At 36.6% G+C, this 23,581-nt stretch overlaps 1 protein-coding gene across 2 annotated transcripts in view; it reads left to right on the top strand.

The window, feature by feature from the left end:
- Window positions 1-23,581, top strand: part of LOC150097736 (equilibrative nucleoside transporter 1-like) — a 220,988-nt gene that overhangs the window by 181,790 nt on the left and 15,617 nt on the right. For both annotated transcript variants that reach the window (XM_090407249.1, XM_090407250.1), the window contains exon 12: window positions 2,401-2,600. In XM_090407249.1, the coding sequence (XP_090263375.1) occupies window positions 2,401-2,600 (200 nt within the window). The remainder of the gene's footprint in view (window positions 1-2,400; window positions 2,601-23,581) is intronic.

Below are 23,581 nucleotides of genomic sequence, written 5' to 3'. Positions count from 1 at the left end.
GAATAATTTTCTATCACTCTCTTCTTTGTCTTTTAACTTTCACTTTAACTTTCCGTTGTCACTTCATTCAGCAATTCTTTCATATCCTGTCTCTCATAATATTCACTGTGTCCAAAACCTAAGGACAAAAACTATGAAGATTACAACTGCAAATTCAGATGAATCAGCTTGTGGCAGTTTGTATCACTGACGATTTTGAGTAGAGCGCAGGTACACATTCAGATTTTTGAATCACGCAGAAAAAGGTCATGGTAGCATTCAACATGATAAAAGGCAAAAGGCTGCACTAAGCGAATTGTGTTTGAAGGATGCTCTTTTCGTGAAGGAATAAAGTTGCAAACTGAATGTCTTGTAATGTCTTAAAGACATCATCTAGATGATTTCACGTGGGGAAGAATTATTGGAAAGCTTGCAGGAGGCCAGAATTAATGATATTGTCAGAGTTTAGAATCTCACATAGCACTGTATTCAGGCTCTGGGCAGCATTTCAGACCAATGGAATGTGTTCCAGACATTTGCTAAGAGGTTGCCCTCACTCTGCCGTGGAGCATAAAGACAGATTTTTGATTATAACAGCAAAATGTAATCAAAGCACCATGGCAAGTCAGCTCCATTCAATCACAAATAGGCCTTGAAGGCCTGTAGTCTGCATTCCTTTATCTACAGCTCATTGTAGAGCACATTTTCAGTGGTATTCTATCCATAAAAATTGGACAAGGCACCAATGGGCTAATGTACTCTTTACAGATGAGAGTAATTTTAGTCTTTCCTCCAATTCTGGACAACATTTTACTGCTTACCACCATGAGAATGTTCATGAAAGGGAATAGATGTGGTGGTGCTGGAGTCATGGTGTGGTGAGGCATTATGCTTAATGCATACAAGTGCTGGAAAGAAAGACTGTTGCTGGTGAACGATATTGCAACAAGGTTCTTCAAATCATGCTCGATTGTTCCATGATGCTATAGGCAAAGAATTCATTTTTATGGATGACAATGCCACATCACACAAAAGCAGTGGTGATACTTCTGGAGACTTGAGGATGTTAATCGAATCGTGGCCATCATGCTCCCCATATCTCAATCCCATAGAACAAGTTTGGGATGCAATATAGAGATGCATTTCTTGAAATTCCCCTCCAGAAAGCAAACAAGTCCTTATCCTTGCTTTGAAGGAGGAGTTGGCCAGTTTGCCTCAAACTCCTGAATCACTTGGTGCTAAGCATGGTATGACATCATGAGAGCTGCATTGCAGTTTGGGGTGGACATATTCCATACTGAAATGTTTCTCTGCATAGTTTTTTGTTAGCAGTGCACATTAATTCCTTAACTACATCCTTAGGAAATTTGTAGCTTTTTCCAAAAATGTATTGCAATTTAATTTGTATGAAATTTATAATACATTTTTGGGTAATATAATTTATTAGTATGGTGGAAACAAATTTGTCCACATTTGACTGTAGTCATGAAAATTTTTTTCATATACAGGCAAAAATGTAGTCCATCCTTAACTTTTGGACACCAGTGTATTTATCACTATTTTAATCGTTTGTGCCTACAAGCACTACCATCTTTTTTCTTTTCTGTTTCTCTGTTATATTTGTCACCTCCTTTATTATCTCTCCATGAACTCAAAGTAGTGACTACATTGTGAAGTGCAAATTTAATTAGGGAATCACAGTACCATATTACTTCCTTTTTCTCACATTTCTATTAACTTATTATTCTTATTAATTATTGATTACATTACCTACCAACTTCCATTCTTTCCTTCCCAATAATGTTCTCCTTATTTTGTTATTCTGAGTTTTTGTAAACATTTCACTTTCCCCCCCCCCTCTGGATCAATTGGTAATAATTTCAATTTGGAAATTCCGTATGTCAATTTTTTTCATTTATGTCATCAGTATAACCTGTTTTGCCGAGTAGGGTAAAGGCTTTCATCTCTGAAATCTATGTTATCTTTTGCTTTTAAATGCTGCTTTATTTATTCTTCCATGTTTTTGGTGTTATATTAATTTAACTAATATTAATTAATTAATATAAAAACTATATTAATTTAACAGTAGTCTACAAATATATTAGTAAATTCTCTAGATACAATAAATCCAGTAAAAACTACAATAATATGCTAAAAAAGAAAAATTCACCTGTGGTACAGAAACTTCAAATAGCAGTCCGCACACAAAATAACCTCAAATCAGACTCCAGTTGAGTAGATTGATCAAAATGGAACAAGCAATGTATATGCACAAAAACGTGAGCAAGCAGTCCTATATTAGATCATTATCAACAGTTAGGTTCAAAAAAATTTGTATTTAAAATACTGGCCTTTTTTTTGTGGAAGCTATGTGTGGATTTATGTATGTATTTTTTTTTTACCCTCTCTCTCTCTTTCCAGGAAGTTCGACACAGCAAATGGATTTTTGTTCTTGCTTGTCTAAGGATATTCTTTATACCTCTTATTATGCTGTGTAATGCTCAACCACGCAGTCATTTACCGGTTCTGTTTACCACCGAGGCCTATTTTATAGCTTTTATTGCTCTCTTAGGCTTTAGCAATGGCAGTGTTTTAACTATGGCAATGATTAATGGACCAAAGTAAGTATGTGTTTGGTCAATTATTATTTTTGTAAATTATCATGAGAGATTGATTAATTTTTGATTTGTATACTGTCAATACTTTTTCTCACTCAAACAATATAGGTGTTGTGAAAAAGAGGTAATTTTTCGGCTGAGTATTTCTTTCATGCTCTGTAGAAGGAAATCAAGTGGTACATGTAGATGCACTGCCAACATTATATTGGGGTGGCTTCTGATTTTGATGAATATTAAAAAAATTTATTCTCCCATACCTCTCATTATAATTTAACACAAAATATCTTTAAATCCACTTGAATATCACATAAGTATCACCATCCTCCCAACACCCAAACCTTTTCTTAACCAGCTCTCCTTTCAAATACATTGTAAACAAGTCTTTCTGATCCTCCTCACAAATGCTTAGTATATTTTCTGAACTTCCATACTTCCACAGCCAAATGTTACCATCATAACATCATCCAAAGATAGGTTGATCTCCTAGTGTAATCTTCCCCCTTTCAACATCTGCAGGATAAATTACCAAGACAGCAAGCTTACTGCAGAGTAAGAAGTAAGGAAGGAAGTAGGTAACTGTAGAGGAAGTCAGCTTGCTTCCAGAGGAAGCAGGCAGTAAGCCTGCTTAGTCTGGCCTTTTGCTGGAATGACATCAGAAGAATCCTGAATAGCCTGGATATCAGGTAAGTGTTATTTCCTGATAATGTCTCCCAAATGTTCTTCAGAATTAACATCCATTCTGTATTGCCATTATAATCTTTTAAAGTTGTCTGGAATCTATCCTACAACAAGGAAGCAAGCCTGTATTCAGCCTCTCTTAAAAAATAAGAGTAAGTTCAGGCATCAAATTATTCCCAGTGTTTTCAGTTATCTTAAGAATAATGAAGAATGTCATCAACAGCCAACTTCATCCTCTGTAAAACCACCAAATAATTAACCACCAGTATGGATTTTACAACTCTCAACACAGTATACCCTAGCATTATCCAGGAAACGCTACAGATGTACCATATTTACTTGAATATAACTCGCATTTTTTTTCCCAAAATGAAAGCTAAAAAATCGTGGTGCAAGACGTGGGAATTTTCGGAAACTAAAGTTTTCGGGAAAAACTGAAAATGGGTATGACTTACCAAGAATCTCCTATTCACTATCGCTATTTCCGGCTTCAAGAGCAGTTTCCTTGTGTGCATTGTCAGTCATCTACCCAAATAGTGTGATCTTCTTTCCCATTATTTCAAGCAAAAATTACCAGTGATTTACAAGACTTGAGATATGTAATGAACAATCCTTCACAAATGACTAATGAGAAGTGAAAGCAGAGTGTGAAACAGACAGCAATGGTAAGCCAATAGAGATAGAGCAGCTATGAAGACACGCATGTGATTGGTACAATATTAACAAAAGATCGTGCAACCCAACAACAATGGCAAGCTGACAGTTGTTGAGTTGAAATGCTAATTTTCTTCAGCTGAATTCCATAATATCTGAAACTGCCATAACAACATTCTATATATTTCTTAGTTGTAACATGTTCACGACAGGGTGGTGTTTTTCCTGTATATCTTTCTGATGGAACTTCTCATTACCATTTGTGTACCACTTCCGCGTCAAGCTGGCAGGTGTACTCACATTATATGGCATGTTTCAATTTGTGGTAGAATTTTATTTGAAGTTAGTCTTTGTGACCTGTCTTAATGACATGAAAAATTTCAAATGCAATCAAACACTATTTCATGTAATTGAAAAATTGGACAATAGTTTTTAGTTAGATACTGTGTTTGCCAGTGCAACATATGGTTTTGCTTGAGTCTATACAGCATAGTTTCTGTGGAAGGAGACATGTGATTCATTAGTTAGTGCCATTTTTATCCCAGTTGTCTCTAATTGCACTATTTTTTTTGGAGTATAGAGGCTGTTGGTCAGGGTATGTTGTTTACTGCAGGGAACGAGCTAATCACCCTGACATGAACGTGTTTAAACTTTTTTCATGTTCGAGGTATATGCAAAACTTTTTAATTTCTTTTTTTTGTAAAGTAAAATCAGGGGTGTGAGTTATATTCAAGTAAATACGTTACATCACTCCAAGAAGGAACATCTGATCTTTCCTGGAGATCTGAGTAATATCAAGGGTAAGGAAGTGAAGTGAAGTCTTTCTTATGAAAGACGGAACTATATTTATTAGTACTGAAGTTCACAAAGTTGTCCTTGATCCATTGGCAAATGACAGTAGTGATAAACTTACTAGTAGCATCATCTCTGGACACAGACCATGGAAAGATTTGGAAATTCATAGTCTCTCTTAACATTTTCAGTGTAATAACTGGGTTGCCACTTTTCTCTGTGGTTGGTTATTCACTATATGTCATGGTTAATGGTTTGCTCTCTTAAGATTTTATCCTAATACTGGAATGCCCCAGCACTCTGTGTCTGCAATCTTCCTCCTACACATAAATGATCTCTCTGAGGAATAAACTGCACTATTATCAGCAAATCCCATCCATAGTTTTGCTGATAATAATGCACTTTATTCCTCTTCATTTGATAAACCTAGTGTTCAAATACTCTAAGCTTTCAATATCAACCATAAGCAATATTCTAAGCACTGTGAGCCCCTTATCATTCTATTCTAATGTGGAAAAAGGATAACTTTGTGAACTTCTATACCACCAAATACAGTCCTGTCATATTTTTCATAAGAAAGATTTCACTTCTTACCTTTGATCTCCAAGCAGCATCAGATTTTCTTTTCCTGGTGCAAACACATGCAGTCAGCTTCCAAAAAATTTGTTTCCTTTTTTTTTTTGGCTCAAGATTCCACTTCTCACCCATACAACTGTCAACACTAAATTCATCCACCTTAAAATATGATTCTCACATATTGCTTTTGTTGCATTATGTTTTAACATATACACCAAAGCTCTAAACTCATGTTTCAAGTAATTGGAATGGTTATTGCATCATTACTGTACTGTTAGTATAATATTTTCTTTGCTTGAAATAGGAATATTTCATTACTGTCCTTGCATGAAGAAAGCATTTAGTGATAATGATGGATCATCATCATCAAAGATAAAAAATAATTTACATAAGCAAGAACAATAGCATCAGAAATGATTAATAATATCATTTATGATATTATTAATGAATATTAAATGGATGAATACATTTTGGCCTAAGATTATCGGCATCTGAAATTGAGGGTATACTATTTTTAGAAAGAACGGAAGAGATAGGAAAGAAGGGGAGGGAATACTACTAATAGTTAGCTAGATAGCATAGGATAATACGAACACCATAATGCCCATACAGGCAGGTACCACACCATCATTATGAAACCAATATAAGTTAGTTAGTTAAGGTGGGAGCTCATGAAATCAATAATAGTGATAATGTCCCATACAGCAGCAAGTTTCAGGCTATCTGTCATGAAGTGGAGGCTAACAGGATGAAATATATGGTGGGGTAGCTACAGACCTAGAAGTTCACTTAATGGGAATGATGAAATGCATTTCGAAATTATCCTCCTGGGTACTAAATGAGTACTCATTAGGGAAGACTTAAATTGTCTCCCAGCTACCAAAGAAAACTCATGAAAAGAATGAAGAAGACCACACAACATCTTTTGGATTCCTATATTCCTAACTCAAATAACAAGGAAACAGTATGTGGAGTCCCTATCCCATACATTTCTGGCATCTCAGAACCATCATCATCATCATCAAATTCCTGCCATGTACCCTCAAGGGGTGTACAGGATATGACAGTACTACATGAAAAATTTACATCATTACTAACTTCCTATCTACAATTTTCCTCCAAATCAGTCTGTTACTTGTCAAGACTCCAACATTATCAGATCTTATATTTCTATCATCTAAGGCACTTTGTACCGTATCAATCCACCTATATCTTGGTCTTCCTCTAGGTCGTTTTCCTGCCAACCTGGCAGAGAACACTTGTTTTGCTAATCTTTCCTCTCCCATTCTATTTAAGTGACTATACCACCTGAGATTAGCTCTGCTAACGCATTCCTGGATGCTGACAATGTCAAGTTCTTTCCTAATATCCTCATTTTTAATATGATATTGCCATTGATGCCATCTGTTCACGCCTCTAATCTTTCTCAGGGCTCTCATATCTGCGGTCTCTAGTCTTTGGTCAAGTGTTTTACTTTTGACCCAGCTCTCAGATCCATAAGTTAAAACTGGTTTGAACACTGTCTTGTATACAGCTAATTTAGTGTTCCGACTAATTTCTCTCTTATTCCATATGAATTTATTCAATTGACTTCACACCATACCAGCTTTGCTGATTCTGTTGTCTATTTCTATATTTAATTTACCATCTTCAGTAAAAATCATGCCTAAGTAACTGAAATGTTTTACTTGTTCCACAGGTTCTCCATTCACAACACAGTTGACATTTTCAATGATTCTACCTATTTTCATTGTCTTTGTCTTTTTATTGCTGACCTTCATACCATATCTATTACAACAGCTATTCAATTTAGTCAGAGAATCTTGCAGACTTGTAGCGGATTTATTTAGAAGTATAACATCATCCGCATAAAGCAAAGAGCTGACATTAACATCTCCAATTTTGATATCAGGTTTAATACCACTTTCCTTCATAATGTGATCCATATAGATAATGAATAACAGAGGGGATAATGTACATCCTTGTCTCACACCAGATTTAACATTAAACCATCTTCCTGTACTTCCTTCAATTCTAACTGCTGACTTACAACTCAAATAAAGACTAAGTATTGCTTGATATAATGCCCCATTGACACCATATAACTGCAGCGTATTGAATAGCTTCTCTCTTGGCACCTTGTCATATGCCTTTTCTAAATCGACAAAACTTAAATACAGATCTTTGTTATATTCCCATGCTTTCTCGACTATTTGTCGTAAAGTGAAGAGCTGATTCTGACAGCCTCTATTTGGCTTGAATCCAGCTTGTTCTTCACCAAGCTTTTCTTCCACAATTCTTCTCAACCGTTTCACAAGTATACTTGCATAGATCTTGCCAGGAACACTCAGTAGGGAAATACCTCTGTAATTCTCACATTCAGTTTTATTTCCCTTTTTATATATGGGTACTATGAGAGCTCTACTCCAATCATCGGGAATTCTTCCCTCAGTCCAGGCTTTCTGAACTATGCAGTGCAGCCACTGTAAGACTTTTATACCACCATACTTCAGCATTTCTGGTCGAATATCATCTACTCCTGCTGCCTTTCCACATTTCAAGCCTTTGATGGCTTTTTCTGCTTCAAGTATGGATATGTATTCCTGACTGCATGCCTGGTCAGTGTTTTTTATCACTGTGCTGTCATCACTGCTTGTTTCATTTAGCAGTTTTTCAAAGTAATTACTCCATACTTCAAGGATATCTTTTTCTCCTGTTTTCATGTCACCTTTATCATCTCTAACTTCTTTTACAGCACTCTTTCCTCCATTCCTAAGCTTCTTCAACAACCTCCAGAATATTTTGCCACCTTCTTGATATTTATTTTCTATATTCTTGCCAAAGTCCTCCCATGACTTTTGTTTAGCTAGTTTTTCACACTGTTTAGCTTTCTTACATTTGTCTCTGTATTCTGTAAGAGTAAAAGCTGACTTATTTGCCAGGAACTTTTGATATGCTTTCTTCTTTTCCTTCACTGCCTCTTTAACTTCCTGTATCCACCAGGGAGTTCTGATTTTTTTATCCTTGCCCACAACCTCACCACATGCCTCTCTGGCAGAATCAATCAATGTTTTCTTCAGAGTCTGCCACTGAATATCCAAGGTTTGATTCCTGTTCTCAAACTCTTTCATTTTCTTTTCAATAATCTTTCTGTATTTTAGTCTACAGTTCACATCTGAGAGCTGCTCAACTTTTATTCGCTTTAAAACTTTCTTACATGTTATTCTTTTCAATATGAAATTCAATTTTATCCTGCTCAAGACTAAATAGTGATCGCTTCCAATTTCAAATCCTCTGTACACTCTGGTGTCCTGCACCAGGGAGAAAACATCACTATCAACAATAACATAGTCAATGAGACTTTTCTTATTCCTAGCCTCTTCTCTCCATGTGAATTTGTGCACATTTTTATGTTGGAATATGGTGTTAGTAATAACCAGTCCATGTCCTGAGCAGAAATCCAACAGATATTTGCCATTATTATTAGCTTTGCTCTTTTCTCCAAATTTTCCAAAAATATTTTTATATGTCTCACAATCATTTCCTACTCTGCTATTTAGATCCCCAACAAGGACCAACTTTTCCTTTTTCATTGTGTCAGTTGCTTTTTCTAAAGCGTCAAAAATTCCTCCACTTCTACCTTAGTAGAACCTTCTGTGGGACCATAGGCACAAATAAGTCTCATTGTCCAGTTCCCCATTCTCATATTTGCCCACATTACTCTACTTGAGACTGACTGCCATTCAAGAAGATTAGCCTCATATTTTGTGTTGAATACTATGGCTACTCCTTCTTTTCCTTGATTGTCATTGCCTGAATATAACATTTTGTATTTATTGCTCAGAAAGATCTCACCAGTTTTGGTCTTTTTTTGTTTCAGTCACCCCTATTATGTCGATCTGGTACTTATCTAATTCCTCAGCTAGCTCCATTTCTTTGCCATTCAGGCTTCTTACATTTACCGATCTTTAACTCTGGTGATGTTGAGTTGGGGTTTGTTTTCAGATTTGTTCCAGTAGCTGACTTTTCGCTGTTCGCCCTGGTTCCCTGGCGAAAACAACAGGGGCCTTGTTTAACCGGGCGACGCCCCAGCCGGCATGAAATTTTGTCATGTTGTACCATCATTTTTTATCTTGGTTTAACCAATAAGAATACAATTTGGTCGGCTAAATCCCAAATTGCCAGCCCATCCTCGTTCGTTCAGTATCAAAGTAGATACCCAACAGAGTGCACCACGAGAAGGTGAGGATTGGACATTAGGTCAGAAGCCCTGGTCGGTTCTCCGCATTCCTTTAAAGGCTATGTGGAGGTATCCTCTCAGTTATACAGCTTTGACCCTTAAGCATCTCAGAACCAATTTCTAGAATTCTTAGATTCTATTTTTCCCTTTTAGGAAATAAAACTGAATGTGAGAATTAGAGGAATTTTTTCTTTAGTATTCTGGGTAAGATTATGCAAGCATACTTGAAGTTATAGAAAATTGTGGAAGGGAAAATTGGAAAAGAACAAGCTAGGTTTAGACCAAATAAAATTTATCAGGATTTGTATTTTAGTTTTATAGATCCTAGATCTATAAAAAAGCAAATGACATGGTACAAAAGGAAAAGCTTTTGAAATACTACCATAAATTCTTCACTATGAATGCTGACGTTGGTCAGCATTCATAGTGAAGCTGAATGCTATGAATGCTGATAACCTTAAAAGAAAAAATTTGAAACACTACAATCATGCTGTAAATGGAATATTATATTGAGCAATACAAGGTTTGTATTTGAGTTGTAAGTCAGCAGGTAGAATTAAGAGAGGTATGGTAAGGTGGGGTGAAGTTAAATCAGGTGTTTAGACAATCGTTTCTTTTAGCTGCACAGTGATCAGCATTCATTTTAGAAATTATGGACTTTACAACTGTGTTATAACTATTTTAATTTCCCATTGTTTTGACCTTCATATTAAGGTCATCATCTGGAGTATATACAAATATGCAAGGACAAACTGAGTTATATTTCATGCAGTAAGCTAAAGAAACAATGATTTGATCACTGGTTATTCTACTGGCATGACCTCTAGTGGGGGAAAAAATACACATGGGAGAAACATTCTTTCATATAGATAGTTTTCATACAGTAACAATGATGTCCTATTTTTAACATGACAATTGTTATATTAGATTTAAGATTCTGGATTATCTACAGTCCTATTTATAGTTAACTCTCATGGAGAAAGATTCCATGGGTAGAATATGTGCCTTCCATATGCTTGGGATTTTTAGACCATCATTATTGTTCAGATTGGGATGGTTGATAAGAATCTCACAGGCTTCCTTAAATTTGCGTTCCTACCATGTTTTGGTGTGACGTAAACAAGTGGTGCTTTTCCAGTCAATTATGTGTAAAGTGTTCAGGGCATGATCAGAAAGGCCAGTTATTATACTTCACCATAGTCATTATATTTAATGTGTTGTTTATGTTCCTTTTGTCTGATAGGAATTGTGCATCCTGTTTCTCCTATATATGGTAGATTACAGGTACTATAAATGCAGCATACTCCAGGGTGGGCCAGCAGAGGGAGTGGGTCTTTGGATGAGTTGAGTAAGCTTTTTAATTTTGCAAGAAATTTAAAGATGGCTTTGAGGGTGTATTCTGTTTATTTTATCTGTTGTCCCTTTAATGTAAGGAATGGTTATAGTTTTATTGTAGTCTGGTTTATCTTTGTTTTTTATTGAGGTCTTGTAGAGAATTTTGTTAATAGTATTTTGGCTGTAAGCATTTTTTTTAGAAAAGTATTGCTAATAACTTTAAATTCATCTTTCAGTGCTTGTTCATTGGAGCAGATCTTCAAAGCCCTGTTTTTTAGAGTATTAATGACACCTAGTTTTTGTGTTGGGTGGTGGTAGTAGTTTATGTGTATATATTGGCCAGTATGTGTCGGTTTCTGGTAAACAGTGAAGGAGACTGCTAGAAGGAAGATGTGTGACAAGTGTATCTAGAAACAGAAGTGTGTTCTGTTTTTTGATCTCAATTGCGAACTGTATGCATTTGTGTTGTTTGTTTAGGTGGCTAAGGAGAGTGTCTGGTGGCCATGGGGCCAGATCGCGAAAACATCGTCAACATATCTAAGCCAGACTTTGGGTTTTAAAAGAGAGGAATCTAGAGTATGTTGCTTAAAATGTTCCATATAAAAGTTAACAATAGGAGGGGATAATGGCAAGCCCATGGCTGTGCCTTCTTTTTGTAGGTAGAAAGCGTTTTGCCATACAAAATAACCAGAACGTAATACATGCACAAAGAGCACCGTGATATCTGGAGGGAATCTGTTCTGTAAAAGATTGTGTCATTGGTTGGGGACATTCGTAAAGAGGGCAGAGATATCAAAACTGACTAATAAATCATCTTTTTCTAATGTAATGTCTTTTATTATGTTTAAGAAGTGTTGTGTGTATTTCTGATATAGGAGGGGAGAAATGACCTACCAACTCCTTGAGTGTTGCCGCTAATTTCTTGGCTAAGTGATAATTCAGGCTGTCTATACCTTCGACTGTCAGCCGTAGTGGTGTGTTTTGTTTTCGACCTTAATATGAAGGTTGAAACTTCAGGAAATTAAAATATTTATAACATGGTTGTAAAGTCCATAATTTCTAAAATGCAGGAGTTTAGAAAGAGTGCACATCATTTTTACTATTATTCATCATCTATGCTGATCACATTATGAAGAAAAGTGTCATTAGACCTGATATAAAAATTGGAGATATTTGTTATCATAAACAAATCCAGTGCAAGTCTCCAGAAATTTCTAATTAAATTGAATACGAGCTGTAATAAATTTGATACAAAAATCAGCAAGAAAGACTAAGCCTATGAAAGTGAGCATGTGATGATAACAGCTGCAATCTCAATTGAAAACCTATAGAATAAGTAAAATATTTCAGTTATTTAGGCACAATTTTTAGTGAAGATGATAAAATAAATATGGAAATCAGCTGAATAAATATGTTTGGAATGAGAGAGAAATTAGTCAAAACGATAAAAGTTAAAATTAGTTTGAGCACTGTATATAAAACAACACTCAAATCAATTTTAACTTATGGATGGAGAGCTGGGTTGGAAATAAAAGACCTGGTCAAAGACTAGAGACCACATATGAGATTTCTGAGAAAAATTAAGTGGGGAGATGACATCAATGAGAAAGCCATATTAAAAATCAGAACTTTAGGAAGTAACTTGACAATATTTTTATATAGTGAAACCTGTGGGATGTCCATAACTATAGAATAACATGTATGTCACGGTAAATAACTTTTTTATTATGTAAATATTTCGTCTTATGTATCATAAGACATCATCAGTACAACTAATGAATAGCGATAGGAATTAAATTCAAAAAATAGTAGTGACACATGCTTAAATTGGAATTCCCCTACGTATATAGTCGTATGTTTCATTTCAACCCAGTGGATTAAAAACTACTGGGTTGAAATGAACATTACTTACATTAAAATATAGCAGATAAGTTATTGAATACAATTGAGGATAACAATTTCCCAAACTTTTGGAATAGTACGACAGTCATTTTGATTAAGATTAAGTGTATGACGTAAGGCTTCAGCACTTTCTTTATATGAACGTTCATGTTTATATGTGGATCTAGGTAGTAGCTTGGTTTTTTGCCATTGGATCCTGTGGTTAGCATTTTAAATTCTATGTTGTGCAAGGCCAGATTTGTGAGATTTAATGTTCAGAGATACGTTTATTTATAGATCTTCCTGTTTGTCCATGTAAGATAAGTTACACGAACATGGTACTTGGTATATGCCAGGTAGCATCATTGGTGAGAGTTTGTCTTTTGGAGAAGATAGCAAGTTGTGAATTTGGTTGATGGGTTTGTAGGTAGCAGTGAGTTGATATTTTCTCATAATTTTTGCCACATATTCAGAGATGCCTTTAATATATGTTATAGGAGTCCTGTGGACTTCTTGTTTTAGGATTATTCTTCATAAGAACAAATCTGGATACTAAAAAGCCACGAATTCCCTAAAACATAATAATAATAGATATTATTTCTGGGAAAACTCCCATGTTACTCCTCTTAATAAACTATTATATTTACAGCTATTTGCCTGCTTCTGTTTAGGAGTGCCCTAGTTTAAATGCCATTGGCTCTTTTCTCACGGATTCTTAGGGCATCTCCCCCCCCCACACACACACAGTAGTTTGGACAACGTGAAAGGAGAAGAGCCACAACACCCAGAAAAAGGTATGTGCAAATTTCTTGTCCTCCATGCAACATATTTTTATTGATAAATATACATCTACAATGCCCTAAGAATCTGTGAGAAAAGAGCCAATGGCATTTAAACTGGGGCACTCCTAAACAGAAGCAGGCAAATAGCCATAAATATAATACATAATAATAATAATGTAGTTATCCCCAAAGCTGACAAAAGCAATACTGCTGTAGTCACTAAATCATACAATCGGAAAATGAATTTACTGCTTCATGATCACAGTACTTACTCCCAGGTTTATAATGATCCTACTAAAAGTCACTCAAAAAAAAACTCAAGTTACTGGATGAAACAACATCTGTAGATCAAGAAACCATGAAAAGACTCAAAACATACCATGCAAGACCTTCTAGAATATATGATTCACCAAAACTATTATTATTATTATTATTATTTGACACCTCCAGGGAGTCCAAAGACTCGTCGAGGGAGAGTGTGCCAACAGCATCGAAAGATTGGTTTCCTTCCAACTACTAACTGCACTCAAACTTACTTAACTGAGCCATTAGTAGCAGAGGCTCTACCAATCGACCAACCTTTGCCGGCTATATAAAAGTAACTGTCCACTCAGGCTTATTGTGGATTCTATAGGCAGTCCCACATATAAAATATCAAGATTCTTGTCTAACCTTCTCTGTCTCCTCACTGGCCACTCAACCTCTCCAATAAAAAATTCCATAGGATTTCATACAAGGATAAAAGATATTAAACTAGCAAATGCAGACATGTTAGTAAGCTTTGACAATGTCTATCTCTTCACTAATATCCCTCACAAAGAAACAATAGAATTGTTAACCCAAAAATTCCACATAGTGAATTATTCAAATTTGCAATCACATCAGGTTACTTCATGTTGAAAGATAAAATATATAAACAACAGGAAGGAATAGCAATGGGCTAGCCCTTTCCACCTAACTTAGCCAACTTTTTTCTGGAACATCTAGAACACATATGGGCAGCCCGGATCTGGCCCTCTACTTCTTTTGATCCAGCCCTAATCTATTTCAGCGAAGTTTGTCTGATTCATGGTGGGAGAAAACATGGTGTGTTCTACTAACTCACATTAAGCTGACATCATATGACTTGTGCAAAACACACTATGTTTTCTCCAACCTAGGTCTCTTTCTCACTTTGACTAGCAGTGTGTGTGTGTGTGTGTGTGTGTGTGAGAGTGAGTGAGTGAGTGAACGTGTTACAACATGTCAGTTCGGTACTTGCATTGGTGTTGTGCTTTGTTCAGTGCCTGCATTGATGTTATGTTCTGTTCGGTGCCTGCGTTGATGTTGTGTTCTGTTCAGTGCCTGCGGTGTAGAAGACAGTTTTTGTTTGACAGTTCTGAATATCGCTTATAAATTTGAGACAATGTCAGGGATTATTGCAAAAAAAAAGTAGATGCCGAGAATCGTCAATTTCAAGACAGTTGGATGGAGGAATTATTATTTTATTCTGAATAAAGGTTTGCCTGTATGTTTGCTGTGCAACGAATCCGTATCTGTCAACAAAGAATACAACTTGAAGAGACACTTTACTTTGAGATATGCAGATCACCCAGAAATTGATAGACAACTACGAAAAGATGAAATACAGAAGTTGAAGAAGAACTTGGATACCCACCAGCAAATGTTCAACAAGCAAAGAACGCAGCACCACAGCTTTGTGGTAAGCAAAAAAACCGCTAAGCATTCTAAGTCATTTGGTGAAAGAGAATTTATCAAAGAATGTCTGCTGGATGTTGCAAGTATAATATGTCCTGAAAAGAAAAAAGACTTTGAGAATATTCGTTTGTCGAGACGTACTGTTGTCCGACGGATAGAAATTATGGCTGATGATATCAAAAAAAGTTTAAAAGAGAAGACTGCTAGATTGGAAGCATTTTCAATTGCTTTGGATGACAGCACCGATGCCTCCGATACAGCACAACTAGCAATATTTATTTGAGGAGTTGATGCGGATTTCAACATCACAGAAGAATTATTGGCGCTTCGGCCATTAAAAGGAACAACTACCGGTGAAGATATATTTGAAACAGTCAACACAGTCTTCGAGAGATTTGGGCTTAAATGGAGTTCACTATCTGGCATATGCACTGATTCAGCCCCTGCAATGGTTGGTGCACAGAAGGGATTTATTGGAATAGTTCATGAAAGAGCAATAGAACTACAGATCCATCCGGAAAATTCAACAAATTTTCACTACATTATCCACCAACAAAATCTGTGTGCAAAATTGATTAAATTCACAAATGTTATGGAAGTTGTAGTAGCCAGTATTAACTTTATTAAGTCACGTGCACTTAATCACCGCCAATTTAAGGAGTATTTGGCAGACCTATTTTCGGATTATGAAGATGTATCTTATTATTGTGAAGTGAGGTGGTTGAGTAAAGGTAAAATGTTAAAACGATTTTATGACTGAGACAAGACATTGCAGATTTTATGGACATAAAAGGAAACACAATTAACCAAGTAAAGGATGAGGAGTGGCAGTGAGATTTAGCATTCCTTGGAGATGTCACCGGATACTTAAACGAACTGAATCTTAAATTGCAAAAACCAAGATAATTGATTCATGAACTGCATGGACATGTCAAAGCTTTTTGTAATAAACTAAGATTGTTGGAAAGTCAGATAAGAGCTAAAAATTATTATCATTTTCCTACTCTAGCAAATCATAAAAGTAACCCTTATAATTGTTATGGAGCAATTTAATGCAAGGTTTGTCGACTTCAACAAGTGGAAAGACTCCACATTCGCTATATTTGCTCGTCTGATGGATGCTGATGTAAATAATGTGCCAGAAAACTTACAGATGGAACTTATTGAGCATCAGGCAGATTTAGTGCTAAAATCACAATTTAACAACATTGCTTTGATGGATTTTTATAAATTTTATTTGGTGGAAGAAAAATATACAAATTATGTGCCTTTTCAAGAAAAATCATTTGTCTTTTCGGCAGCACATATATGTGTGAACAGTTTTTTCCGAGGATGAAATACAATAAATCAAAAATTTGAACAAGAATAATGGACGAAAACCTCGAAAATTCTATGCGATTATCCTTAAGTAATATTAACGTTGATATTAATAGTACTTCAACTCTCGTAGTTGAAGTACAAGGCCAATCTTCACATTAAATTGTTTTGTCGTTCATTATATTATAAAATTTATGTAGAGCTTTATACCAAAGCATTATATTATAAATAAATGAAATATGAAGTAGCAACTTGTTTTAATTCGTTTAATATTAATTTATTTTATGTGTAATTCAGTAGAAGTGGCGTTTGCACTCTACAGTGCTTGCCTGTACGACGAAAGGCGTTCGAATCTAGTCGCCGACTAGAGGTACTTTTTCTAAGCCTTTTCTCGACCGGTTCCAGAGTTAGTCGATCTCTGGTGAGCTAGCGGGTTTTTCCTCCCGGAAACTCGGGTTTTCATCCCATAAACTCAAGAAAATCGGCTGTCAAACCCACACTGTCTTCAGACATTAAAAAAAATATTGTGTTAGGGACCACCAGATGGTGGCACTTACTAGCCGCCTTCTTCACTGTGTGCCGATTAATTAGTGATAGCCTTGGGCCAGGCCCACTCAGTCTCCAAAAGTTAGAAATGGCTAAGAAACGGCCTCGCTTACTCCCTATACGGGAACAAAAAGGCGTTAGCTGATTTTTTTTTTTTTTTTTTTTAATTTAATAATTTGGTCTGGCCCTTGACTCAGAGACAGAATGATAATTTGGCCCCCAAACTAGGAAAGGTTGCCCATGCCTGATCTAGAAGATAGAATTTTTGCAGTTTGGTGTCACACAAAACCTGAACTCTACTCATTTCTACAAAAAAATCAATATCCTGTATCCTTGTATGAAGTTCACATTAGAAAAGAAATCATTAAAAGGTATTTTCTTTCTTGATGTACACATTCAGTGCAAACAAGATGGGTATGGATCCATTTCCACTTCTGTCTATCAAAAATCAACTTTTTCAGGTCATTATATCCATAATACATCAGCTCACCATCCATCTCAAAAATATGGCATCATAAAATTTTTAGTATCTAGAGCATACAAAGATTTAAAGATGCCGAGAAATTATATTCTTGGTTTAATCTTTTATCCAAGTTTTTTTATGTTGAGCCCATACATGAGAGGTTGGTTGATCAACCTATAGCACATTAGTACCATAGGTTGATCGACCCACTACCCATACCATGTATGGATAGCGGATCGATCAAATTGGGAAAGAAGGTACTTGTTCACATTTGATTTAAATGACTGTATATTATATTCCTTGGGAAACACAGCAGGTGAAGACTGTTCCATACTACATCAGTTGCAGGGATGAAAGAGGAGGAGGAGAAACTTGTTCTGTGGGTTTCAAGGTGCACTGTGAAGGGATGTTGAGCAGCAGCTGCACGTGTTCCAACAAGCTTAAGTGGAGGAATTATTGATGCTATTACAGGTGAACATTTTCAATGGAAATATTTGTAGAATACACAGTGCAGACCAGTCATCTATGTGAAAGTGGGAGGAGTGAGTTGGTAAAAAATGGGCCATTAATAAATCTAATTGCTCTCCTCTGTAATGAGTCAACATTTTGAGGGAACTTTTGGGGACCTCACCCCATATGTGAGAGCAGTATTCAATGGCTGGGTGGATATTTGTGATTTGTATAAGATTAACAGCTGTTCAGGAGTAACATCTTGAGCAAAAGAGAAATCCTAGTTTTTTAGAAGCTGAGGATGCAATGGTTGTGATGTGTTTATACCAGGAGAGGCTTGATGTCAGGGTAATTCCAAGAAGAGAAATCTCAAATTGTCTGGAAATTTGGGTATTGTCAAAAATAATACTGAGAGAAAATTGTTCTTTTTATGAGAAATAAGACAGTACTGGGTTTATTAACATTGAAATTGACTAGGTTATCTGAACCCTATTGGTGGATGGCTTGGAGATCAGAATTGAGGGCAGTGGTCGTGGATGTTCTGTAGGTTGAGGTGAGTTGTGTAGAGTAAGGTTTATCAAAAGAAAGGGAGGAGTGCAATGTGCTGTCATCTGCAAAACTGTGTATTGGGTTGGAGGTCAGCTGAAGTAGGTCATTGATATATAGCAGGAAGAGGGTTGATGAGAGGACAGAACCCTTGTGGAACCCTGGCATCAGTTGAATGGTGAGAGGATAAAGAACCATCCACCACCACACATAGTGTGCGTCCAGACAGACCAAACGATGGCAACTTGCTTAGTAGTAAATTCTTGTGCTAGACCTGGTCAAACGCCTTCGAGATATCAAGTGCAACCACTTGAGATTCACCAAACTTCTCCATGGCATTTGTCCAGAGATGGGTGACATATGTGAGCAGATCGTCTGTTGATCAGCAGCAATGGAATCCATACTGGTGGTTGTTTATTAGGTGGGTACCTTCAAGGTAGTGTTAGAGTTGGGAATTGATGATTTTTTCCATTACTTCAGACAGGACTGAGGCGAGCGAGATGGGCAGTAGTTGGATGGCAGTGACTTATTGCCATTCTTGAGAATGGATTGAATATAGGCAAATTTCTAGGCTGTGGGATAGATACCAGTGGAGTATATACAGGCAACATGGGACAGGGGTCACTTATGGTGCACAAACCTTTAGGACAATTGGAGGAATGCCATCAGGGCCAGGAGATTTTTTTGTGTCTAATTTGGACAGTATTTTACTGAGTACTTTATCAGGTACTCAGTAAAATACTGTCGAAAGGATATAGCGGGCATTGGGAATGGTTGGAGACATTTACCATTGTCAATTATGCATGCATTGGAAGCAAAGTGTGAGGCCAGAAGATTGGCCTTTTCTGTAGGTGATGATGCAATAGCTATCTGGGTATGATAGGAGTGGGAATAGTGTTGGGCAGAAGTTACAACTGAATTCCTTGGCGAGAGACCAAAAGGCTCGACTGCCATTTGGACAGGCTGCTAATTTCTTGCATTTTGCTCTTTCGAACTCCGTTTTGGAAGCATTGATTTTTAAAAATTTTTTATTTATTTATTTTTATTTTATTTATTTATTTTTGCATTTATTTCAGGCTTGGGTATAAGCTTTGAAGGAGGATGGAATTCTTGATTTGAGCCACTTATGGTATGTTTGGTTTTTCATTTGAACAGGAATTTGAGGGAATATATGTTTCCATGCCAGTGGGAATTACTTTGGTTATAAGTTTGTTGCACATGTTTAGGTTGGAAGACTGGAAGCAATAGTCTGATGATGGGAATGAGACATTAGAAGTTGCAAAGGCTGTCCCACTTGGTACTGTTTGGCATTATAACAGTACCTAGTAGGACAGCCTTTGATGGGAGTGGCTGTGTAAGCGGTGTTACATGGGGGGGGGAACTAGATTGTGGTCAGAATTGGCTAGGGGGTGCACTACATTCACTGTGTATTTGGAAGGGTCATTGGTGAGGAAGAGATCCAGGGTGTTTGGAGAGTGGTTCAGGTTATCAGGTATTCTGGTTGGCATCTGAACAAGTTGTGTGAGGTCATTAGCAATGGCAAATGTTTCAGCATCTCTGCCTACAAGATCTGTACAGCTGGAGGAGGAAAGCCAGTTAATGTTGTGGACATTAAAATCTCCTAGGAGGATGATTTCACTGTTGGGAAAGTGGGACTGGAGAAAATCAATTTTTAAGGAGAGGAAATTAAAGAGCTCAGAGTGGTTGATTGCATTACAGGAGCAATAGAGACAGCATATGAATTTGACTGAGTTGGGAAGGGAGATTTTCAACCAAAGAAGGTCAGAGTTGGGCGATACTAGGTTGGGTGCTCTCTGGTAAGGTATGTCAGAGCAGATGTATGCACAGATGCCATCCTTGGGTTGAAAGGAGTTAAAGAGTGTGTAGTTTGGAAGGTTGAAATGAATAGTGCTGGGGAGGAGGTGAGATTTGAGTTTCTGCCAGAAAGAGTAGGTGGGATGTTGGTGGATATGTAGAGTTTTGTGAGTCATGTTTGACCGCAAGGGTCTTACACATTTCCTATGCAGTGCCTGCATACTGATCTCCATGATGGCTGCTAGTGGCATAACTTGATTTTTTCACAAATTTAATTGGTTTATGCAAGTCGATGATCCAACTTTGTCACCATTTTGATGTTTTTCTTCAGGTTGTCTTCGAAGCTGTCATCCTTATTCCCTTTGTGCAAATGTTAGGTCTGGTCAAGCACGAATGTGCAATTGTGGACAAGTGTCTTTGAACTTGTTGTTGATTGCTGTTATTAGTTTTGATGTGCTTGTCAGCATGTCGCAAGTCACTTTTATGAAGCGTGGAAAGTTCGTTCCATCATTTCTTTTATTTGTGTCCAAAACGATGGCACCTGACAATATTTTTAGAATCAATGTTGCATTCTTCTGCTAATTTGATGATGTCTTCTTTTAGTGCTTTTCCATTTTCCTTTGGAAAGTTCAAAATAACGGCGTTGAATTTTTTTGTTTTTGGCCTCCATCAAGTCATGCACCGTTAATGCGATTAGGTCATGATGTTCATTTGCGAAGAAGGGTGAATTTGCGTTGCAGCACTGATTGTCAGTTAGTTAAAGCTTGGTTTCTAGTGCTCGTATTTGGAGGAAAAAGTTTCATTCATAGTATTGGTGTACTGTTCAAGGTTTTCAATTTGTTTGCCTAAGTTCAGGAGCTGTTTTACAGATGGAAATCACAGCAAACAGAAAAAGGACTGGTTAAGGTTGATAAATATCTTGTACACCGATTCGTCTATTTTTATACAGGAAGCATATAACGAGTGGCAACAGAACTCGCACATTATACTTTTTTTTTATCGCTGACATCAATTTTACAGCTGTGGCACTTTGTGGGGTTTGTCAGCAATTGACGACACTATGATGGCGAGGCATGGGGTGCTTGTTTGTCATTGGCTTTTGTTGTTGCCATCTTTGTGTGCTGCCAAGTGTGAACAAACCAAGTTTATGCGTGAAGTAACTTCACAACTGGGCAACTTGTATATAGAGGCTAATGACTACAAGTTGCCCGGTCATGAAAGTTACTTCATGTGTAGACTTTGTTTGCTCACACTTAGATAAAGAATTAAACCAAGCGTATAGTTTCTCGGCATCTTTAATTTATAGTGTAACCAAGTAGAAAAAATTTCAGCACACAAGATTTGTTCTTATGAAGAATCCCTAAAACAAGAATTGAAAATTATCAAAGAAACAGCCTTACTAGATGGATATAATACAATAACAATCCAAAAAATTTATTAACCACTCTCCTACAAATCAAATCAACCCAGACAAGAAGAAGCCCACAGGACTCCAATACCATATATTAAAGGAATCTCTGAATGTGTGGCAAAAATTATGAAAAAATATCAACTCATTGCTACCTACAAAACCCCTCGACCAAATTCACAACTTGCTTCCTTCTCCAAAAGACAAACTCTCACCAATGATGCTACCTGGCATATACCAAGTACCATGTTCTTGTAACCATGTAACTTGTCTTACTATGGACAAACAGGAAGATCTATAAATAAACGTATCTCTGAACATCAAGTATGAAGATAATATCCCAAACCCTCCAGGGAGAATATTCTCAGATGTCCCTTGTCTGAAAACCAGGAGCAATCTCTTGAAAATAGTAACATGGAACATCAGAACACTCTGCGAGGCAGGCAAATTAGAGCAAAATAACCTACTCCAGGAATTAGAAGTGATGAAGGCCAATATTGCAGGTATCAGTGAAGTGGACAGATACAGGCATAATAAGAAGAAAAAATCACACTATAATCTACTCTGGCAGTGACTTACACCGTAATGGAGTAGTGCTTGTCTTGAGCAATAGAATTGCAAAATCTCTACGGGGATATTGGCCCATAAATGATGGAATCATAACAGCCAAAATAACTGCACAACCATTCAACCTGTATATTATCCAAGCATATGCACCAACCCAAGACCACCCAGATGAAGAGTTGGAACAATTTTATGAAGATATCCAAACTGCAATCTCCAGTACTAAGTCAGATGATGTTATTGTAATGATGGGCGACCTAAATGCAAAAGTGGACTCGGAAAAAATCTCATTTTTCATGGGAAGCAAAGGGCTTGGAATCAGAAATGAAAGAGGTGAAAGATTAATTCAATTCTGTGAAACCAATGACCTAATAATTGCCAACACACTGTTTAAACATTCTCCCAGAAGACTATATATACCTGGAAAAGCTCTGGGAACATCTATAGAAACCAAATTGATTATATAATTATTATTATTATTATTATTTGACACCTCCAGGGAGTCCAAAGACTCATCGAGGGAGGGTGTGCCAACAGCATCGAACAATTGGTCCCCTTCTAACTACTAACCGCACTCAAACTTACTTAACTGAGCCATTAGTAGCAGAGGCTCTACCAATCAACCAACCTTTGCTGGCTAATAATAAGCAAAAGATTCCGAAATGCAATAACACAAACAAAAACATATCCTGGAGCAGACATAAGATCGGACCACAACCCAGTGATTGCAAAAATCAAAATAAAACTTAAGATGCCAAGCCAGCCATTCATAAGAGAAACTTATAATTCAGACTCACTTAACAACCAAGAAGTTAAAGACTGCTTTATAAAAGAATTCACAAAATCCCTTAACAAGTCTGACACCACAACTCAAACAGAAAATAACAAACATTAATAACACAGAAAAGGGCAAACATTCAAGAATAGCATTAACGAAGCAGACAAAAATACACTTTCCACAATTAAAAAGGAAAAGAATAAACCTTGGATGAATGAAAAAATACTAACATTGATGGAACAAAGGAAAGAGTTAAAGAACAAATCTGAATATAAAAGCATGAATAAAGAAATAAAAAAAAGAATGCAGGAAAGCCAAAGAGGAATGGATTAAGAATAAATGTATAGATATAAAAAATCTTGATAGAAAACACAGAAGCAGAGAAATTACAAGCAGGACAAATACAGCAAATCAGGCAAGTATCATTAGAGACTCAAGAGACCATATTCTAATGGATAAAA

This window comes from Typopeltis vanoorti, chromosome 17 (assembly GCF_054136105.1).
Source record: "Typopeltis vanoorti isolate ZY-2024b chromosome 17, IOZ_Tvanoo_1.0, whole genome shotgun sequence".
In the NCBI taxonomy this organism is placed as follows: Eukaryota; Metazoa; Arthropoda; class Arachnida; order Uropygi; family Thelyphonidae; genus Typopeltis; species Typopeltis vanoorti.
The sequence above is the reverse complement of the archived record's forward strand: the minus strand, read 5'-3'. Positions and strand labels throughout refer to the sequence as shown.